At 39.7% G+C, this 22,091-nt stretch overlaps 1 protein-coding gene across 1 annotated transcript in view; it reads left to right on the top strand.

The window, feature by feature from the left end:
* Nucleotides 1-13,374: 13,374 nt before the first annotated feature.
* FRMPD4 (FERM and PDZ domain containing 4) overlaps nt 13,375-22,091 on the top strand; it is a 220,456-nt gene continuing 211,739 nt past the window's right edge. Inside the window, 1 exon segment of the mRNA XM_033201289.1 lies at nt 13,375-13,427. Coding sequence (XP_033057180.1) covers nt 13,390-13,427 — 38 coding nt within the window. The 5' untranslated portion in view covers nt 13,375-13,389.

The following is a 22,091-nucleotide window of genomic DNA, read 5'->3' as shown; positions in this document are numbered from 1 at the left end:
ATTCTATCTTTGGCAACCTCTGCTGCTGATACCAGGCAAACAGGGTCTGGAGTGGACCTCAAGCAATCTCCAACAGACCAACAGACAGTCCTTCTGACTGTCAGACGGAAAACTATCAAACAGGAAGGACACCTATACCAAAACCCCATCAGTACGTCACCATCATCAAAGACCAGAGACAGATAAAACCACAAAGATGGGGAAAAAGCAGGGCAGAAAAGCTGGAAATTCAAAAAATAAGAGCGCATCTCCCCCTGCAAAGGAGCGCAGCCCATCGCCAGCAACGGATCAAAGCTGGTCAGAGAATGACTTTGACGAGATGAGAGAAGAAGGCTTCAGTCCATCAAACTTCTCAGAGCTAAAGGAGGAATTACGTACCCAGTGCAAAGAAACTAAAAATCTTGAAAAAAAAGTGGAAGAATTGACAGCTAGACTAATTAATGCAGAGAAGATCATAAATGAAATGACAGAGATGAAAACCATGACACGAGAAATACGTGACAAATGCACAAGCTTCAGTAACCGACTCGATCAACTGGAAGAAAGAGTATCAGCGATGAGGATCAAATGAATGAAATGAAGCGAGAAGAGAAACCAAAAGAAAAAAGAAGAAAAAGAAATGAACAAAGCCTGCAAGAAGTATGGGATTATGTAAAAAGACCAAATCTACGTCTGATTGGGGTGCCTGAAAGTGAGGGGGAAAATGGAACCAAGTTGGAAAACACTCTTCAGGATATCATCCAGGAGAACTTCGCCAACCTAGTAGGGCAGGCCAACATTCAAATCCAGGAAACACAGAGAACGCCACAAAGATACTCCTCCAGAAGAGCAACTCCAAGACACATAATTGCCAGATTCACCAAAGTTGAAATGAAGGAAAAAATCTTAAGGGCAGCCAGAGAGAAAGGTCGGGTTACCCACAAAGGGAAGCCCATCAGACTAACAGCAGATCTCTCAGCAGAAACTCTACAAGCCAGAAGAGAGTGGGGGCCAATATTCAACGTTCTTAAAGAAAAGAATTCTCAACCCAGAATTTCATATCCAGCCAAACTAAGTTTCATCAGTGAAGGAGAAATAAAATCCTTTACAGATAAGCAAATGCTTAGAGATTTTGTCACCACCAGACCTGCCTTACAAGAGACCTGAAGGAAGCCTAAACATGGAAAGGAACAACCGGTACCAGCCATTGCAAAAACATGCCAAAATGTAAAGACCATCGAGGCTAGGAAGAAACTGCATCAACTAATGAGCAAAATAACCAGTTAATATCATAATGACAGGATCAAGTTCACACATAACAATATTAACCTTAATGTAAATGGACTAAATGCTCCAATAAAAGACACAGACTGGCAAACTGGATAAAGAGTCAAGACCCATCAGTCTGCTGTATTCAGGAGACCATCTCACATGCAGAGACATACATAGGCTCAAAATAAAGGGATGGAGAAAGATCTACCAAGCAAATGGAGAACAAAAAAAGCAGGGGTTGCAATCCTAGTCTCTGATAAAACAGACTTTAAACCATCAAAGATCAAAAGAGACAAAGAAGGCCATTACATAATGGTAAAGGGATCAATCAACAGGAAGAGCTAACTCTCCTAAATATATATGCACCCAATACAGGAGCACCCAGATGCATAAAGCAAGTCCTTAGAGACCTACAAAGAGACTTAGACTCCCATACAATAATAATGGGAGATTTCAACACTCCACTGTCAACATTAGACAGATCAACGAGACAGAAAGTTAACAAGGATATCCAGGAATTGAACTCATCTCTGCACCAAGCGGACCTAATAGACATCTATAGAACTCTCCACCCCAAATCAACAGAATATACATTCTTCTCAGCACCACATCGCACTTATTCCAAAATTGACCACATAATTGGAAGTAAAGCACTCCTCAGCAAATGTACAAGAACAGAAATTATAACAAACTGTCTCTCAGACCACAGTGCAATCAAACTAGAACTCAGGACTAAGAAACTCAATCAAAACCGCTCAACTACATGGAAACTGAATAACCTGCTCCTGAATGACTACTGGGTACATAACGAAATGAAGCAGAAATAAAGATGTTCTTTGAAACCAATGAGAACAAAGATACAACATACCAGAATCTCTGGGACACATTTAAAGCAGTGTGTAGAGGGAAATTTATAGCACTAAATGCCCACAAGAGAAAGCAGGAAAGATCTAAAATTGACACTTAACATCACAATTAAAAGAACTAGAGAGGCAAGAGCAAACACATTCAAAAGCTAGCAGAAGGCAAGAAATAACTAAGATCAGAGCAGAACTGAAGGAGATAGAGTCACAAAAAACCCTCCAAAAATCAATGAATCCAGGAGTTGGTTTTTTGAAAAGATCAACAAAATTGACAGACCGCTAGCAAGACTAATAAAGAAGAAAAGAGAGAGGAATCAAATAGACGCAATAAAAAATGATAAAGGGGATATCACCACCGACCCCACAGAAATACAAAAAACCATCAGAGAATACTATAAATGCCTCTACGCAAATCAACTAGAAAATCTAGAAGAAATGGATAATTTCCTGGACACTTACACTCTCCAAGACTGAACCAGGAAGAAGTTGAATCCCTGAATAGACCAATAACAGGCTCTGAAATTGAGGCAACAATTAATAGCCTACCATGAAAAAAAGTCCAGGACCAGATGGATTCACAGCTGAATTCTACCAGAGGTACAAGGAGGAGCTGGTACCATTCCTTCTGAAACTATTCCAATCAATAGAAAAAGAGGGAATCCTCCCTAACTCATTTTATGAGGCCAACATCATCCTGATACCAAAGCCTGGCAGAGACACAACAAAAAAAGAGAATTTTAGACCAATATCCCTGATGAACATCGATGCAAAAATTCTCAATAAAATACTGGCAAACGGATTCAGCAGCACATCAAAAAGCTTATCCACCATGATCAAGTGGGCTTCATCCCTGGATGCAAGGCTGGTTCAACATTCGCAAATCAATAAATGTAATCCAGCATATAAACAGAACCAAAGACAAGAACCACATGATTATCTCAATAGATGCAGAAAAGGCTTTTGACAAAATTCAACAGCCTTTATGCTAAAAACGCTCAATAAATTCGGTATTGATGGAACGTACCTCAAAATAATAAGAGCTATTTACGACAAACCCACAGCTAATATCATACTGAATGGGCAAAAACTGGAAAAATTCCCTTTGAAAACTGGCACAAGACAGGGATGCCCTCTCTCACCACTCCTATTCAACATAGTGTTGGAAGTTCTGGCTAGGGCAATCAGGCAAGAGAAAGAAATCAAGGGTATCCAGTTAGGAAAAGAAGAAGTCAATTGTCCCTGTTTGCAGATGACATGATTGTATATTTAGAAAAACCCATCGTCTCAGCCCAAAATCTCCTTAAGCTGATAAGCAACTTCAGCAAAGTCTCAGGATACAAAATTAATGTGCAAAAATCACAAGCATTCTTATACACCAGTAACAGACAAGCAGAGAGCCAAGTCAGGAATGAACTTCCATTCACAATTGCTTCAAAGAGAATAAAATACCTAGGAATCCAGCTTACAGGGATGTAAAGGACCTCTTCAAGGAGAACTACAAACCACTGCTCAGTGAAATCAAAGAGGACACAAACAAATGGAAGAACATACCATGCTCATGGATAGGAAGAATCAATATCGTGAAAATGGCCATACTGCCCAAGGTATTTATAGATTCAATGCCATCCCCATCAAGCTACCATGACTTTCTTCACAGAATTGGAAAAAACTGCTTCAAAGTTCATATGGAACCAAAAAAGAGCCCGCATTGCCAAGACAATCCTAGGTCAAAAGGACAAAGCTGGAGGCGTCACGCTACCTGACTTCAACTATACTACAAGGCTACAGTAACCAAAACAGCATGGTACTGGTACCACAACAGAGAAATAGACCAGTGGAACAGAACAGAGTCCTCAGAAATAATACCACACATCTACAGCCATCTGATCTTTGACAAACCTGACAAAAACAAGAAATGGGGAAAGGATTCCCTATTTAATCAATGGTGCTGGGAAAATTGGCTAGCCATAAGTAGAAAGCTGAAACTGGATCCTTTCCTTACCCTTATTGAAAATTATTCAAGATGGATTAGAGACTTAAATGTTAGACCTAATACCATAAAAACCCTAGAAGAAAATCTAGGTAGTACCATTCAGGACATAGGCATGGGCAAGGACTTCATGTCTAAAACACCAAAAGCAACGGCAGCAAAAGCCAAAATTGACAAATGGGATCTCATTAAACTAAAGAGCTTTTGCACAGCAAAAGAAACTACATCAGAGTGAACAGGCAACCTACAGAATGGGAGAAAATTTTTGCAATCTACTCATCTGACAAAGGGCTAATATCCAGAATCTACAAAGAACTCAAACAAATATACAAGAAAAAAACAAACAACCCCATCAAAAAGTGGGGAAAGGATATGAACAGACATTTTCAAAAGAAGACATCCATACAGCCAACAGACACATGAAAAAATGCTCGTCATCACTCGCCATCAGAGAAATGCAAATCAAAACCACAATGAGATACCATCTCACACCAGTTAGAATGGCAATCATTAAGAAGTCAGGAAACAATAGATGTTGGAGAGGATGTGGAGAATAGGAACACTTTTACACTGTTGGTGGGATTGTAAACTAGTTCAACCATTATGGAAAACAGTATGGCGATTCCTAAGGATCTAGAACTAGATGTACCATATGACCCAGCCATCCCACTACTGGGTATATACCCAAAGGATTATAAATTACTCTACTACAAAGACACATGCACACGTATGTTTATTGCGGCACTATTCACAATAGCAAAGACTTGGAATCAACCCAAATGTCCATCTGTGACAGACTGGATTAAGAAAATGTGGCACATATACACCATGGAATACTATGCAGCCATCAAAAAGGATGAGTTTGCGTCCTTTGTAGGGACATGGATGCAGCTGGAAACCATCATTCTAGCAAACTATCACAAGAAGAGAAAACCAAACACCGCATGTTCTCACTCATAGGTGGGAACTGAACAATGAGATCACTTGGACTCGGGAAGGGGAACATCACACACTGGGGCCTATCATGGGGAGGGGGGAGGAGGGAGGATTGCATTGGGGAGTTATACATGATATAAAGTATGCACATGTACCCTAGAACTTAAAGTAGTATAAAAAAAAAAAAAAAAAAGAAAAAAAAAAAAAAAAAAAAGAAAAAAAGAAAAAAAAAAAAAAAAAGAATTTCTCATTTCTTCTTGTTACAGCTGCATAGTTTCCTTTGTGTCTTGTGCCATGTTTTATTTAATCTATCCTATACTGATGGACACTTAGGCAAAGTGTATGCTCACTTTCAGTTTGAATAGAGGTTGCTAAATTGCCATCTATCAGGGTTGTCAAAATGCACTCTGGGCAATATATGGCAAAGCGTTTCCCTACAGCCACACCAGCACTGTATGTTTTCTCACCTTCAGTATTCCTTTCTACAGTTTCTCCAGTGATTCCACCAAGAATCCCGTGGAATCATAACCGTTTTCTAGTTTCATTTGTTTAAAATAAAATCTTAAGTAAGTAATATATGTTCACTATAGAAAATAAAAATACACAAAATTCAAATACACAGTATAAAATACACAAAATTTAAATATGCAAGAATGTAAAAAACCACCTCAATCTCACAACCCAGAGATAACCACAGTGTACGCATTCTTCCAGACTGTTTTTCTTTGGCTATGCACACAGATTTTTTTACAAGGTGGATCACATGGTGCACACCCTTTTTGTAACCAACTTTGTTCATTTAACTACATCCTATGGCAGTCGGTCTTCATCTACAACTTTGGTTTAATGTCTGAATGGTATTCCATTATTGGATGAGCTGACGTAGTAGCAAACAACCCCTCTTGTCGAGCTGTTCTAAGGATTACAAAGAATCTGTGAAAGTGCCCAGAACAGTACCTATCTGATAGCAGTTATTAAACAAATGGCATTTCAACACACATGTACTCTTGCCCACTCAAAGGCAGAGAACTACAATTTTAATCCTAACATCCTGTGCCAGTATCATCATGTAGCTTGGATTCATTTATTAATTCAATTCCCATTTGAACACCTATCACATGCCTGGCACTAGTCTGAGTAATACTGATAGAAAGGTAAGGACACTGTCCATCCCCTCAAGGGGGAGTGCCCAGCCTACCACCTGGCATCATATGCTTGGAAAGTATAATAACAGCTACAAACTCCTGAACAGATACAACAGCATTCTAGCAGAAGGAGCTCAAGACTTGACCTGTCGACAGTCAAGCTCTGTAGTGCCTCTCTGAGCAATGAATCTTAGCCATTCTACATGCTATCTCCTCAACAGTATCATGCTATTATATTGTCCTTATAACTGTCCTTCCACATTTACAGAGTTGGAGAATTCAGTGAACTAAGAGATGCAAATGCACAGTACAAAATTCAAATGTCCAATCGAGGCAGGGCTGCATCTAACTTTAATGGCAACCCCAGGATGTGATGTTTGGCGACTCTATAGATACATGGCCTCAGACCTTGAAGACATCTGGATTCTGTCACTGGATTGTTCACAAAGTGAGGCTGAACTTTGTATGTAGAAACTTTTGGAAGAAGACCAGTTAACTCAGATTTAATTATCCTAGTAATTCTCCCTGATACCTAATAAGAAACATAACTAACTCAGCAAGCTGTGAGAGGCTTGTGCTGAAACTCATAGATGTATAACTACATAATTAATTTTATTGTGTGGGTTGGTAAATCATGTAATGAATCAGATGAAAATAGTCAGAAAAGTATTTAAATTTGGTTGTTAAAATATACAGTCAAATGTCTTTTACCATAGTGAAACTCTTGATTAATAATACATTTCTTCTTGATTAAAATGATTTTGTAATGAACATATTTTTGAGTATCTGCTTTCATGAGGCTTGGCATTAATATTTAAAGTAGTTTTTAACTGCCTGCTTTTCCCCCTTTACTATATTTTCCTGTCCTCCTTGCCATAACAAAAGTGACATCTTAAAAATAGTTGGTGGGATGATTTTTACTTCTATCTATGGGGCTTTGAAGTTATTTTCAGACTATTAATGTAGCTTTCCTCACATGTACCTGTGCCAAAACCTGCTAATAAGGAACAGTAGAATGAAAAGCTACTCCTGTTGTATGAGATCAAAATACTTTGACTACTGTACTGAAGCTTGATTTAATGGAGAAAGTTATGATCTGAGGGAGAAGAGAAAGCAGCCTAATTCAGGACATATCTGTGTGTCTACAGCACAAATAAACGGAAAGAAAAGACCTGGTTAGCCAGTTCCTTACTGATTCATGGGGGCAAGAAACTGTACAGGACAGTTTCTCCCTGAGAGTCATGCCAGGGACCCTCTACTAACCCCAATGGGACATATCAAGCTGGGCACAAAAGAAACATGGCTGTCTTCAAAACTTGGAGCTTGTTAAATCCATCTAGAACCATCTATTATCATTGATTTTCCTCACACCTCTCCACTTCCTTACCTTAACCTACATTGCATGTAAACCCGAAACATACCTTGAATACCATCTGCTTGCAAATGTAAAATACTATCTTAGGATACCTTGAGGTATCTGTAGGGTTGGGGTTCTATAATCCAACCACCATTTACAGCAAGCTAAACGAGAATGCTATACAACCTTGGGTTAGTCTGAAAATAATCTTTGTGAGTCAAAGAGGTAAGAATGATAAAATTCTGGATCGTGTTTTATTTTGTTAGACCTGTATACTATCATGCAATGTCACTGATGCATGACCGAATGCATAGAGCTTTAGCTTTGGTTTTCCCATATCTGAAATGAAGATAATGCATTCCTCAACACCAAGTCTCAAAGGATGCAGCTTAATCCTGGTTACCTGTCCAAAATATGACCAGATACATAAGAAAGCTGATAAGTTGTTATCACACTTATTTGTGGCATGTTGTAAGTAACACAGAGTTTGGAGCAGGAAGTCTCAGGTCTCAGTCCTGGGTATTCTTCTAACAGGTTGTGTAACCCCAGCAGGAGTTTGGCCTAGGGTGAGTTTGGGGTGGGCTCTAGTCTCCTCCCCCATTTCCATGCCTAATACCATTGATGTAAGACACAGTGCCTGCTGAAGGATGCAGCCTCTCTTTAAAGTAGATTTCTGTCCCTATTAGGCTTGTTATACCCTCTTTCTGTGTCTCAGTTTCTTCATCTTTGAAAGGGAATAATAATGCGGGCACCTCTTGCATGCTGAGGCAGGCCTGTGAGTATCCTAAGCAGTTATATCCTTAGAAATGCTCCATGCTACTCTTATTACTATGACCATTACTGCTTACAACACAATGTACCATTTGATGAGACTATTATAAATGGGTTAAGCATTGTACTTTAGGGCTTTATGTATCTCATTTATCTGCATAACATTGCTGTGAGCTAGTTGTTATTGTTTCCATTTTACACATAAAACTAAAACCCAGGAAAGCCAACCCATTAAGTGGCAAAGCTGGGATTTGAACTCTTTCCCTCTGATATAAAGATATGTTGTATTTATCACTATTAGACTGTAAGCAGAAACCTTGAGAATGCTTGGTTTTATGTTTTATTCAACTAAAGTGTATCAAAAACCTACTATATACAAGATACTATGCTAAGAATTGTGCATTAATTACATTATCTTCTTGTAACAGTCCTATGAGCTAAGCAGGGTTTTTTCATCTTGGCTCTATTGCCGTTTTGGCCAGATAGTTCTATCTTTTGAGAGGAGATCCTGTGTATTGTAGGATGTTTAGCAATATACCTAGTCTCCTCCTCCCCTCAGTTGTGACCACCCAAAATCTCCAGATATTGCTAAGTATCCCTGGGGGCAAAATCACTCCGAATGAAAAACAGGGAGTTAAAATAATTTCCTTTACAGGTGATGAAAATAAGGTACAGAGAGTTTAGAGTAAATTGCACAGGGTCACAAATCCAGTAAGTGGCAGAATTTGAATCTGGCTCAGGACCTTGGAACCTGACCTCACATTCCTTCTCCCCTGTGGCATCCCTTTATCTGACACTGCCATGTTTCTAAGGAAACTCAAATACCAAAGAGGCCTTCAGGTGTCTCCTGAAAGCCTGACTTCTCCTAGGGTGAGCTGGCCACCAGGATTTTGTCCAGGACTTAGAGGCCTGCACACAGGAGGAAACCATGGGTTGCTTCCACTAATGGTTGCAATACAAATAGTTCCACAACTTTGTCTGTACCATTCATAGCTGCTCTCATTTCCTATCAAGTATGAACATATTTTTTTTTTGTCCAGGAAGGTTTCAATCTGTTGCAAACAATAGATGGGTAAAGCACAAAGTTGCAAACCAGTTCAGTCAGTCGCTGGGAGTTTCTGAAGTGACTTAAATAGCCCTGCCAATGTAGGTCGCTATTTTTAAGGCTGAGCTAAGTGTTTGAAAGTGGTTCACACAGCCATGCTCTCAGATAGAAGTCACAGGACATCAGAATTGCAAGAACTCCCAAGGCCTTGCCTGAGACCGGTGGAAATGGACACTGTGCACCCAGGATCACACAGCTGGGATTTCTGGTATATAAAAAAAAAAAAAAAAAAAAAAAAAAAAAAAAAAACTTTGATGTTTCCTTCTGCCTTGAGAATGGCTGAACTCCTCACCTTCTGATATTCTGGGAAGGTGTGACTGCTTGGTTAAGCCCTTCTTGCCCTGCTCTTGCCAGAATGGAGAAGAATAGATGACTGAGCCTTTCACTGTTTTTCTGTTCTGAGGATGGATTAAAGTCATTTATACTTGCACAACCACCCAAAGTCCTATAGTATAGTTATTTAGCAAAGACTTTATAGCACATACTGAGTGCTTTACAAAACCTACTTAATATTCTCCCAATGGGTCCTATTGTCATCATTTTACCAAGGAGTAACTGGAATTGAGGGGGTTAGGGAGATGAAGCAACTTGTTCAAGGTCGTGGAAAATAAACGGCAGAGCCTGGATTGAAGAGTCTGGTTCTAACCCAATGTTTCTCAAACTTGAGTGGGCATCAGCATTGTGTGGAAGCTTGTTAAACACAGATTGCTGGGTCACCCCCATCACCCCAGAGTTTTGGATTCAGTAGGTCTTGGGTGGTGCCCCAAAATTTACATCTCAAATTCCCAGGTGAAGCCACTATTGCTGGTCCTGGGACTATACTTCTCAAACTCTCTGCTCCAGCATATCTGCTCTTGATCACCACACCCTTTCTCTCCTACCTTGTCAGCTAATTAAAAAAAAAAAAAAAAAAAAAGGAGAGTTACTTGGAGGAGTGGGTCGCCACCTTGGCTGACCTGGGTAGTATAAAATACCAACACCTAGGCCCTATCCCAGATATTCAGACTCAATGGCTTGGCTTGGCTTTGGTTCCAAGCATCTGTAGTTTACAAGTTCCTCCACGGGGGATTCCAATGTGCAGTAAGGCATCACATTGGAAACCACTGATTTGGGTGATGCCTCACAAACTTTCCAGGGTTTGTAAATTACATGGGGATCTCAAGAAAATGCAGATTCTGCGTTTCTAACAAACCATGAGGTAGTACCCATGCTACCAGACCTCAGCCTAAGCTTGGGGTAGCAAAAACTAGTATTTCCCAAACCCATGATTGCCAGTTAAAAAATACAGAATGCCTCCTTCAATTTAAGTTTTCAATAAATAATAACATTACTTTTTGGTATATCTATATATTTCAATAAAATTATACTAACATTTATACTAAAGATTATTCATGGTTTATTTGAAATTCAATTTAAGTGGGTATTTTTGTTTGGCTTTGCTTTTTTGCTAAATCTGGCAACCTTACCTGAAGACAAGAATCATCTAAATTACTTGTTTCGATGTATTTATGCCTATTCATGGATTTCTTGTTCTATTCCAGACCTGCTAAATCATAATCATCATTTCTGGGACCTGGTAATCTGTATATTTAACAAGTGCTGCCAGGTGCTTCTTTTCAGCTCAATTTGGGAAGTACATAAAACCCTGGATTATGACTGCCTGAAATCCTCATACTGGCCGTTGTCAGGGCTGGACTTGTAGTCATCACACTGCATAGGAACCAGAGCCAATCCCTCTGCAATTACAAACTGTGTCATTAACTTTTCTCAAGGTTTTTATGGAAAAATACTTAAAAAGGGTGTTTTTTTTTTTTTTCCCACTTGCACTTTTAATTTGCTAAATCATACTAAGGCCTTTCAGATCCATGTATTTTTTTGTCAACACTTAACAGACATGTAGCCATGTTTGATCTTAATTATTCAATTATTTGTTTTATATCAGGAGATGCTCCTTGAGCTAGATTCACTTGATTCGCATTTGTAGAGTTTTCCAGTATTGGCACTTCATTTGGTATTTTATGACAAGAGGCTTTATTTGAAAATATCTTGCTAAATGGTTGTTAGCTGCTTCCTGAACATACTGTACAGGACAACGTAGTTTATAATAAAATTCAGGCTTCCTCCAACTCGTTATTATAATGCTGTATTTTACATGTAAATTATATTAGGAAGCCCGTGTCTTTCCTTTAGTGATTAAGATTTCATGGAGGGGAAAAAGAATGGAAAGAAAAGGAAAAGGAAGAGGGAAAGGAAAAGAAAGGAAAGGAAAGGAAAGGAAAGGCAGTTTGTTTTTAATAAGCCTCCTCTGGGGAAGATAAACTTTCTGATACCGTACATAATTGAGTAAGCCAGAATAAATTGTTGCATTCTCTACACAGGCCTCCTTTCACTCACAAGGATATTCTTTGTGCCATCTCTAACTGTATTATTGCTTTTGGAAACATTTTTAATAATAGAATGGACTGTGTTCATACCTGTAAGAACTTGTTTTCTTGATACCACCTTAGACAGCATTCCAAATGCATTCTCTACTAGTGTAGAGAAATTGGTGGGATTTTTTGGGGGTTTGTGTTTTTTTTTTTTTTAATAGTACCTCAGGGTAGCAAATTCATGTGTTCTCTCACTGCAGGGAAGCAGCACATTTAAAAAAAAAAACAAACAAACAAAAACAAAACAAAACAAAAACCACCAGAAGAAATTGCCACTGCTGACTTTTGCACAAAGAAGAGGAACAAAATGCTTCCCATGTCTTTTAGTAGTCAATGGGCCACAAATAATCCTATGGTGGCATTCTACATTTACCAGACCAGTATTAAATTTGTGAACACTTTTTCCAACAAAAACAAACTGTTCCTACATCCTTTATAAAGGCTGTAGGAAAACGGAAAGGAAGTTAAGGAAAAGGAATGGAAGTGGTTAAAATTATGCAAAATAGTTCATCTGCGGAAAACATGCAGGAAATAGGCTTGTTTCATTTGAGAGGTGCTGGAAGGGCTGGACTGGACTGGGCTGGGCTGGAGAGGGATGAGTTGCCCAATATCCTGGGGAATTGAAAGTCTGAAAGGCCGAGACCCCTGCTTTGGATGTTTGCTGCGGGGGAGCCACCACATGAGGTTGTTTAGGGTGCACCTAGTGCGAGAGTTCCCAGCTGTGTTAGCCCCTGCCACACTCACTAGCCTGAGCTGGCACCAGGCTGGGGGAAGGGTGCCTGCTCTGTGGTCATCTGACCGCAGGGGCGCTGTTTCCTCTTTGCAAAGGGCTCACGGGTAGCTCAGACTGTGAATTCCTGAAAGCATCATCACTGTTCCCTGCCACCAGCTTCGGTGGTGCCAGCCTGGGATTTGGAACCACCCAAAGGCTTTTACAGGCTATGCAGTGAGTAACTTCATCTGGAGTGAAAGGACCAAGTGATGAGGAATGTTGAGCCATCCTAAAATGGCATCGTTTACTTCCTTCCAAAGTATGGTTAAGGTCTGAGGAAGTCTTGGGCATTCATGAGGGCAAGGAGGAATTTCTGCAGGTCCTGGACTGAGGAGGCTTAGCCAGGATTCATTGAGGCTTCAGAAACTGGGCTCAGGCCTCTGGCTAGACTGTGACTACAAGGCTGCCCATTGCTATTGCTTGTCACGTGGAGTTACTTCCTCTTTCTTCTTGATCTTGGAAAGGCAGGCACCTAGAAAATTCTCCAGAACCTACCCTTTCATTTTGCTGCTGAATTGAATTTAAGTTGTAAACTAGAAATTGTAAAAGATAATGTGTCGATTTTTGTTGCAACTTAAATTGGGGGTTTGCCCAATTTAAGAGGAGCAAGTCACATTCTCCTTTCAGAGTTTGTCTCAGAAGGAATGTTCAGGAGTCAGGTGTAATGATGCTTTTTTTTTTTTCTTTTCCAGCCACAGGACGAAGTCTTCAGGCTGGCCACCTCCCTCAGGACCCTGGGGCTTGAACCAGGTCCCCCCTATGGATGGGAGATGACGGCAAACCGAGATGGGCGAGACTACTTCATCAAGTAGGTTCAACAGATGGCATGAACAATAGGATCCTTGGCCAATGGACTTCTTTATCTTTATGAGAATGAACATACTTAAATTAGGCACTCATAGGCATTTGGAGGCCACGACTAAAGCAGCTGGATCTCCTAAACCAGCTGCTTATATTTCTATATATTTCTATATTTATTTATATACACTTGTATTTCTATATATTGTGATGTTGGGTTGCTTCATCTTGGACAGGCACCATCTTCGAGTGACAATTCACTGTGTAGCATGGTAAGCCTGACTCAGAGCAAAAGTTACCACCATTCAATATTAGGCCAAGTTGTATTCATTGTCTGAGACTAACAACCAAAGTTGGACATGCAAGAATTTCATTTACAAGGTTTTTTAGGAGTGGTCAAGACAGGAATGTTACTTTCTCATCTGTATTTTTAAAAAATCAGCTAAAAGGATAATATACATATCTGTTTTATTGTAAATTTCTCACACTAACATTGGCTTAAGTTTTAGATTTTTGTGGTGCTCTGCTTTTTTGTTATTGTGGTATAGAGAGAGAGAAAGATAACATGAAATTTACCATTTTAACCATTTTTAGGTGTACAATTCAGTGGCATTAAGTACATCCACAATGTTGTGCAACCATTCACTACTATCCATTTCCAGAACTTTTTCATGATACCCAAAAGAAACTTTGTACCCATTAAACAATAACTGCCAGTTCTTCCCTCCCCTTACCCCATGGTGACATCTATTCTACTTTCTGTCTCTATAAGTTTATCTGCTCTAGGGACCTCATATAAGTGAAATTATGTATCTTTTTGTCTTCACCTTCTTTCACTTAGCATAACATTTTCCAGCATGTCAGAATTTTGTCCTTTTTTATTTTTCCTTTTTAATGTTCCCTTGTGTGGACATTTTGTTCATTCATTCATTTGTTAATGGACATTTGGGTTGTTTCCACCTTTTGCCTATTGTTACTAGTATTGTATGAACACTGGTGTACAAGCATCTATTTGAGTCCCTGCTTTCACTTCTTCTGGACACACATACCCAGGCGTGGAGTTGCTGGAACATATTGAATTGCTGGGTCAAAATTAAAGTCTGTGTTTAACTTTTTGAAGAACCACCAAACTGATTTTTGGAGTGGCTGCAGAGTGGTCTTGTGTTTTTTGGGGTTTTTTTTGTGTGTGTGTGAGAAGAGCATTTATATTTCTCAAAATGGCAAGGGTCCATACTGCCCTTTTTCTCCAACCTGAGCAAAATATCCTTAATTATAAGACATTCATGAAACAGATTTGAAATCAGGAAGCGTGGTTGGTTCTAGCCTTATCATAATAGAGCAGAGATTGGAGGCCAGAAAAAAATTATTTCACAACCACATGCTATGTTCTTTATTCCAGCCAAGTTGCTTATGGACTGATTAGTCAAACACAGGATCACCGTGAGGTGAGAGGTCATTTTCATAAAAAATATCTGCCAAGGTTGTTTCTAGGGGATTTGGTCTTTTGTACCAACCCCCGCCCACCACCACCACCACCACCACCACATACAAGTAAGGATTGTTGAAAAATAGCAACAGGGACAACACATGTGAATGTTGTGGACAGTTTCTCAGTCTCTGAAGCCCACATCTCTCTCCTTCCCTAGAATTGCTACACAGGGGACAGGACTCCCATCCCTTCAGAGCACAGTTTGTTTCTGAGGTACTTGACTCCTGGGTCCATCCCAGGAAGATCCAGGATGCCCTTGAACATGACTGGAAAGTGGCTCCCTGGCTCTCCAAGGCTTTCCTAAGGATGAGCTCACAGAGATATTATCATAGAAATGGCAGTGGGAGCAGAGCCTCCCAGAAACCTCAAAGATTAGAAGAAAGGCCAATAGTTTGGCTCAAACCCCAGATTTTGAATTCATAATTTCATACCATTGTCCAAGTCCCTTAGGCTGCTAGGAAGATGGTATTTTTTAATATTATATTGTACCATCTATTTTGTAACATGGCTATGACTGTGCAATTGGCTCAGTTAAGGTGAACTAGATGCTTTGACTCAAAACAATAAAAATTTGTGGCTGAAGAAATATAGTTTTTAAAAGACATGGATTTATGGGTTTATGAAGGTATGCATCAGACTTCTCTGATTAAAACAGATGTTTCTTTTCCTCTGGTTGGATTTGGGTTCCCATATATTCCAGGTCATTCGATCAATAGGTGGAAACCCAAACTGAGGCCAACTGGTTAGAGGTTCTGGGAACGTCAGCTAGCTCTGCCTTCATGTATTACCATTACAATCACTGACATTTTAAGAGCCAGACTGGGTGTCAGTGTAACATTTACACTGGCCTAATGCCCACTGTTAAAACATAAGAGCAAATCAGCAGCTTAATAGAGAAACCTGCACTGATTATTAAATGGCAAGTTTTAAAACCAAAGTCACCAGTGTCATTTTTCCAAATCCATGTGGTTTCATTTTACTTGAAAAGTAAGTTTCTACAGTCCTCTCAGAGAAAGTTTTAAGATGTCAAGAACAGCATTTCTTCTGAAAGTGTTTGTTCTTTATCACTAATGACAATCATTATTTTTCTTTCCTTTTTTTTTTTTAACTTACTGGGTAATGTTTATTACAAAGAGGTACTCTAATTATCAGAGTTCTCGGGAGCCCAGGTTTGCAGTGTGGAATATTTCTGTACTCATTAGTTTTAGAAGTTAAAGGGACAATTTGAAAATTAATCTGTGGTTAGTAATTAGCACCTTTGCATTTAATTTTTCACTCTCTTGCATATTTTTGAAAGAGAAATTTAGATGTTTTCTTTTTTTTTTTATCTCATCTTAGTATGTAAACAATAACCCACATCAAACAATTGTTTTTGATGGAAGTACAAGTATTCCGAGTGACAGACAAAGCTATGGGAGGAAGTTGGCTTTTATGTGTTCAAAGTTAGAGTCTAACAACTAAACAATGAGATAATTCTAACATAATGAGTCTTTCAGGACATGGCCCAGGAGAGTTCAAAATGTGCTCAAGTTTCATCTTTCCTCTTCCATACCCATTTTTTTAGGGTAGGGCTGGGTAACCTGTTTTCTATAGAGTTACTGATTCACGGGGTTAAATGAAGATGCAATACACACATGCTAATATATGTTTTATAATACTGTATAGGCTGCAAACTAATGGTTCTCAACCTTGGCCACACATTGGAATAGACTGAGGATCAGTAAAAAATCCTGATGCCTGGGTCTGGGGTCGAGCCTGGGAATAGTGAGTTTCAGGAGCTCCCCAGGTAATTCTAATGAACAGCTATGGTTGCTGCTGTAAAGCACTTGCAACACATAATCTCATTTGTTTGGCTTCAACACAGAAATTATTAACTTCATTTTTCTGGATGGTAAAACTGAGACTCAGCCTATGAAAAAGAAAAACTTCTGTTGATATTCTTGGAGAAAGATGAAATGCAGTTTTAAGGAACAGAAAACATTGTTTAAGAAATATGATAGATGCAAATTTCAAATTTCTCAGTTCCTTATTATTACCAGTTAAGAGACAGCAGAGCAGGGGAAGGGAGGAAGACAGATAGAAAGAAAGAAACTACAAGGAAAAGGAAAGAGTCATGGAGAGTGTCCAATGAGAAATGGATGAAAGAGGGAGAGATGAAGAGAAACAGAGAAAGTGAGATACTCTAAGGTGATTGTTATAATAACAGCATCAATTAATGACAACTTTAGATGTAGGTATAGATGGAGAGGATGTGGATATATTATAGAGCCAATCATAGATACAGATACAGAAATAGACATAGATGTAGATATACATATAGATATAGACTATAGATATTGATGTATTAATACAGATATAGATGGGTATAGATATACAGATGGATATGGACTATAGATATAGATGATAGAGCTATAGATATGGATATGGTATAGATGATTAGATACAGATATAGACTATAGATGAGTGACTTATACAATCACATTCACCCAGGAGAGTCCTGGTTTATGGGTGTCGTTCTGAAGTAATTACAGACAGCACCTCCTTTTGCTCTCAAAGTGTTCTGGTTTGGATAATACAAGATAAGGTATTTTTAAAATACTTTACATGTTTAAAAGTCAGAGAATGAGGAACACCATTTTTTAGTTAAATTGGGTAAAAATATGCTTGTTTGACTGTGAAGGTAGGAAGAGTTAATGCAAAAGTACCATGATTCAATAAATCTGGAACTTTGGTTTTGTAAATTACAGGAAAAAATTAAAACATGAGCAAAATGAATATTACAATACTAGCTGGCAAAATAGATATTATGATGAGCCAAGTTAGAGCCTGAGGATAGAGATGGGCGTTGGAGAGGAGACTGGAGGGTCAATTCCGAAGCACATGGCCTGATTTTTCAAGTTCTAAATTTGAGAGGCTTTTTTTTTGTTGTTGGCCTGCTGGCTTCCTGGCCACCTTCATCCTGTGTGCACAGAAAGTAGCCCTGCATAAGGATTGGACAAGACATGCTGTTCTTTTATTCTACCAGCAATTCCACGGTGGGCAATTAAACTGAGTACTATCTCCTTAATGCAGAATAATTCAGCTCTGAATCCTGAAGAGTGGAAATTAGTAATGAGATGTGAAAACTTCCACTTTGTTCTCCAGTATGGGCTTGGCTCAACTTGGGAGTAGTTTAGTCATTCCCATCTGTCAATCTATTCCATGGTCAATGTGAAATGTATTTTTGGCTTATCTGTCTCCAGAAAATAATAATCTGAATAAATACAAATAATTTGTGTGCCCTTTCTTATCAACCACAGCAAAAGACAGTCAAGTCAACATGATAGGAATCTGTCATCATGGAAATTAGAAATAGAAAAGGCTTACCTCATTCTTTTGTGTGAGCCTCAAAGTATTTACCCAGTCTAATAGGGTATCTTCAAATATTATTTGGTAGTTCTAGGGCTATTCTTTGGATATTTTATTTCTTGATTTTTACTACAAGATTTCATGAGACTTTTACTGTTATTCTGTGGAGTCCCTTTATCTGTTATTCTGTGGTGAATTCCCTTAAACTTTTTCTTCTCTAAAAATTTTTTTAAATGTCAAGAAGAGTTAAGGTGTAAAGTTGGGATGTGGATATTGTGGTTGTGCCCATCATCTCCTGTGATATTTTTATATTTGAAACAGACACCAATTTCCTACTTTATCAAGACTACATTTTAATACACACCCAACAAAGGACTAATTGATCTGAGAGATTACACAAGTTGTTATCTTTTGTCTCTGCTAATAAAATGCTGCAGGTCTTTGTGGAAATTAACAGTTGTGCCCATGAAGGAAATAAGATAAATCTCTTGGTGATAGGTTACTCTGTTATTCTGTGAGGTTTATAAGTGTCCAAAGAGTTAAGAACTAGCAATATGTTAGAAGACAGGCAGTTTGCCTCATTTTTTGTGTGTGTTTTTGATGAACAATTCTTAAATAAAATATGTTGCTTTTGAGTACACATGATGGGTTCTGCATAAAAATCAAATACTTGCCTCATGGCAAGAGCAAATGTCATTTGGTTCAATGAGTTCCTAGATCCCAAGCATCCAGTCAAGGAGAGGAAAGTATATTATAATTTTGGAATGGGGGGAACAAAGTCAATATAATAGTATCATTACATGAAATGAAAGTTAATTATGCCCTGTCAATACAAAAGCTTCCCAGGCTGAACATTAGGGGCTGTTTATTCCCTTCATTGGAGCAGATTTGTTTTCTTTTGAATCTGACAAAGCACCTATCTGCTGAGTTAATAATCACTGCTCCCAGCTGGAAGGTAAGTTTGCAGAGTTGATGGAAGGGCTTTTAACAGGAAAGCTCTGAAATGACTCTTTCATTCCAGATCTAATTTGGCATATGGCACAAAGAACTGTGCTAGGCAAACTTCTCCTGTATCAGAGGCTGTTTCATTTTCCCTGTGCATTTCTTCTTGAAACTTTGCTGGCTCACTTAATCTGGCCTTCACTCTAGGACAAATCCCTGAGTTTCTCTCCTTATTTGTCCAGCAGGCCAAAGTATCTGGAGGGATTGTAATTATCTGAAGTTCCCTGGGCCACTTGACTACAACAGAGTTGGGACATGCATATTCAGGCCAAACTGTGGACAGCAGGTTAGCTAGTGCACTGGGTCGCCTCTTTCTTCTCCTGTGCTGTATATAGCCCCTAGGGATGTACAGGAGGTGGGTCACAAAGTCCATTCGGTATCACAGGGATGGCCAACCTGTGCAAAGGAGAAACACCTGGAGGACCAGGTTTCCATCACAGCCTGTAATTGAAATACTAGCTTGGGGCTGCCTGCCATCCTTGATTTTTTTGAGTGGCCTCTGGACCTCTTCTTTCTAGATTGAGCCAACCCTGCAGAGAGCAATTTTGATGGTATTGCCTAAGCTGGGGCACAGGCAGAAATTCTGGCCTGTGCCAAATGCCACGTGGGGGTATGGGTGTTGCTGCCAAGTAAATTGGCTGAACTTAAGAGGACATGGAATCACCTTGGTGGCAGGTGTCTTTTCAGTATTGTCTGTACTCTAGCATAAAAGGAGAGCAGGGCTGGGCACGGTGTCTCACACCTGTAATCTCAGCACTTTGGGAGGCCAAGGTGGGCGGATCACCTGAGGTCAGGGGTTCAAGACCAGCCTGATCAACATGGAGAAACCCTGTCTCTACCAAAAATACAAAATTAGCCAAGCATAGTGGCGCATGCCTGTAATCCCAACTACTTGGGAGGCTGAGGCAGGAGAATTGCTTGAACCTGGAAGGCAGAGGTTGCAGTGAACCAAGAATGTGCCATTGCACTCCAGCCTGGGCAACAAGAGCAAAATTCCATCTCAAAAAAAAAAAAAAAAAGAAAGAAAGAAAGAAAGAAAAAAGAAAAAAAGGCGAGCAACTGAGACAGGAGGGCTGGTGACAGAAGTGCCATACTGTGGTCCACCAAAAGGTGGGAAACTGCAGTTTCTGCCAAGCCCTTATTCTGTAGCTCCTCTCAAAGCTTGAATAAAGCCTTGTTATCAATGGCCAGTTTCTGGTGAAGAGCCCCTGAAATTCAATTGCAAGGATGATAAGAGATCACACTACTCTTGATGCCAATGAACACTCAAATCAATCTGAGTCAAGAGTAGCCATGTCACATATTTGCTGCACGGAGCATGCCATCCGGCCGCTCCAGAAACACAGGTTTGGTATTAGGTATTCAGGTTGGGAAGGCTGGGAGAAACTCAAAAATGCTTTCTGATCTTAAAGGGTGCTGCTGAGCACATGGGGCTGGCTCCATAATGTTTAGGACCTGTTGCAAAATGAAAATGCAGGTCCCTTGTTCAAAAAGCAGGATAAAAGTGCTGGAAAAGGTATGAAAATGTAAAGCTTTTCCCCTTCGTCTGTGGTCTCTCTGTCAACATGTCATAGAGTTTTTTATTTCCTATTTAATTACTTTTTTTAAGATGGAGTCTCTCTCTGTTGCCAGGCTGGAGTACAATGGCACAATCTCAGCTCACTGCAACCTCTGCCTCCTGGGTTCAAGAGACTGTCCTGCCTCAGACTCCTGAGTAGCTGGGATTACAGGTGCACGCCACCACGCCCAGCTAATTTTTGTATTTTTAGTAGAGATGGGGTTTCACCATGTTGGCCAGGATGGTGAATCTTGACCTTGTGATCTACCCTCCTCAGCCTCCCAAAGTGCTGGGATTATAGGCGTGAACCACTGCACCCAGCCTATTTAATGACATTTCATAATAAGACAAATGAAAATTTTCAATTATTAGCAGGAATTTTACTGATCATCCTTGTATGATGAAAGTTTCAGATGAAAATATAAGAGCATTAACTTGTCTAAAGAATCACTGAAATTATACAATTTGTATTTCATAGCTTATACATGCATATGTCTTTCTTTTTTTTTTTTTTTGAGACGGAGTCTCGCTCTGTCGCCCAGGCTGGAGTGCAGTGGCCGGATCTCAGCTCATTGCAAGCTCCACCTCCCAGGTTTATGCCATTCTCCTGCCTCAGCCTCCCGAGTAGCTGGGACTACAGGCGCCTGCCACCACGCCCGGCTAGTTTTTTGTATTTTTTAGTAGAGACGGGGTTTCACCGTGTTAGCCAGGATGGTCTCGATCTCCTGACCTCGTGATCCACTCGTCTCGGCCTCCCAAAGTGCTTGGATTACAGGCTTGAGCCACCGCGCCCGGCCATGTCTTTCATTCTAATCAGAACAGAAATGCTGCACACAACTAACTCAATTGTTTTGACTGTACTTCTTAATATGAGCACATCCTACTAACACTCCCTCCCTTTAGCTCGCTGTGAATAAGGGAAAACTGAAAGGAAAAGAACAGTGGGCAGCCCTATCTTTTTCTATGTCATCGTTTTCAGTGTAAGTGGTTGGCTAATACAGGGAAGTAACACAAGTAAGAAAGGATATGGCAGGGTTCCTTGGTCATTCATGTTTCTTAGAAGGTCATGTCTGTTAAAAACTCATTAGCCTTTAGCCATCACCTCCCAACCTCACCTCTTGACTCTTTTTTAAAAATCATTTCTCACATGACCTTCTCAATAAAGGCTTAGCAAAGAGGAATGATTGCTTTTAGCTGTTGACTCCCTCAGAAAGGAATCTCCATGCCCTGTCAAGGATAGGTTTTTCTCACAAAAAGATATATACTTTTCTTCCCCC

Source organism: Trachypithecus francoisi, unplaced genomic scaffold, assembly GCF_009764315.1.
Source record: "Trachypithecus francoisi isolate TF-2019V2 unplaced genomic scaffold, Tfra_2.0 Lachesis_group6, whole genome shotgun sequence".
NCBI lineage: Eukaryota > Metazoa > Chordata > Mammalia > Primates > Cercopithecidae > Trachypithecus > Trachypithecus francoisi.
This window is presented reverse-complemented; position numbering and strand designations above follow the sequence as displayed.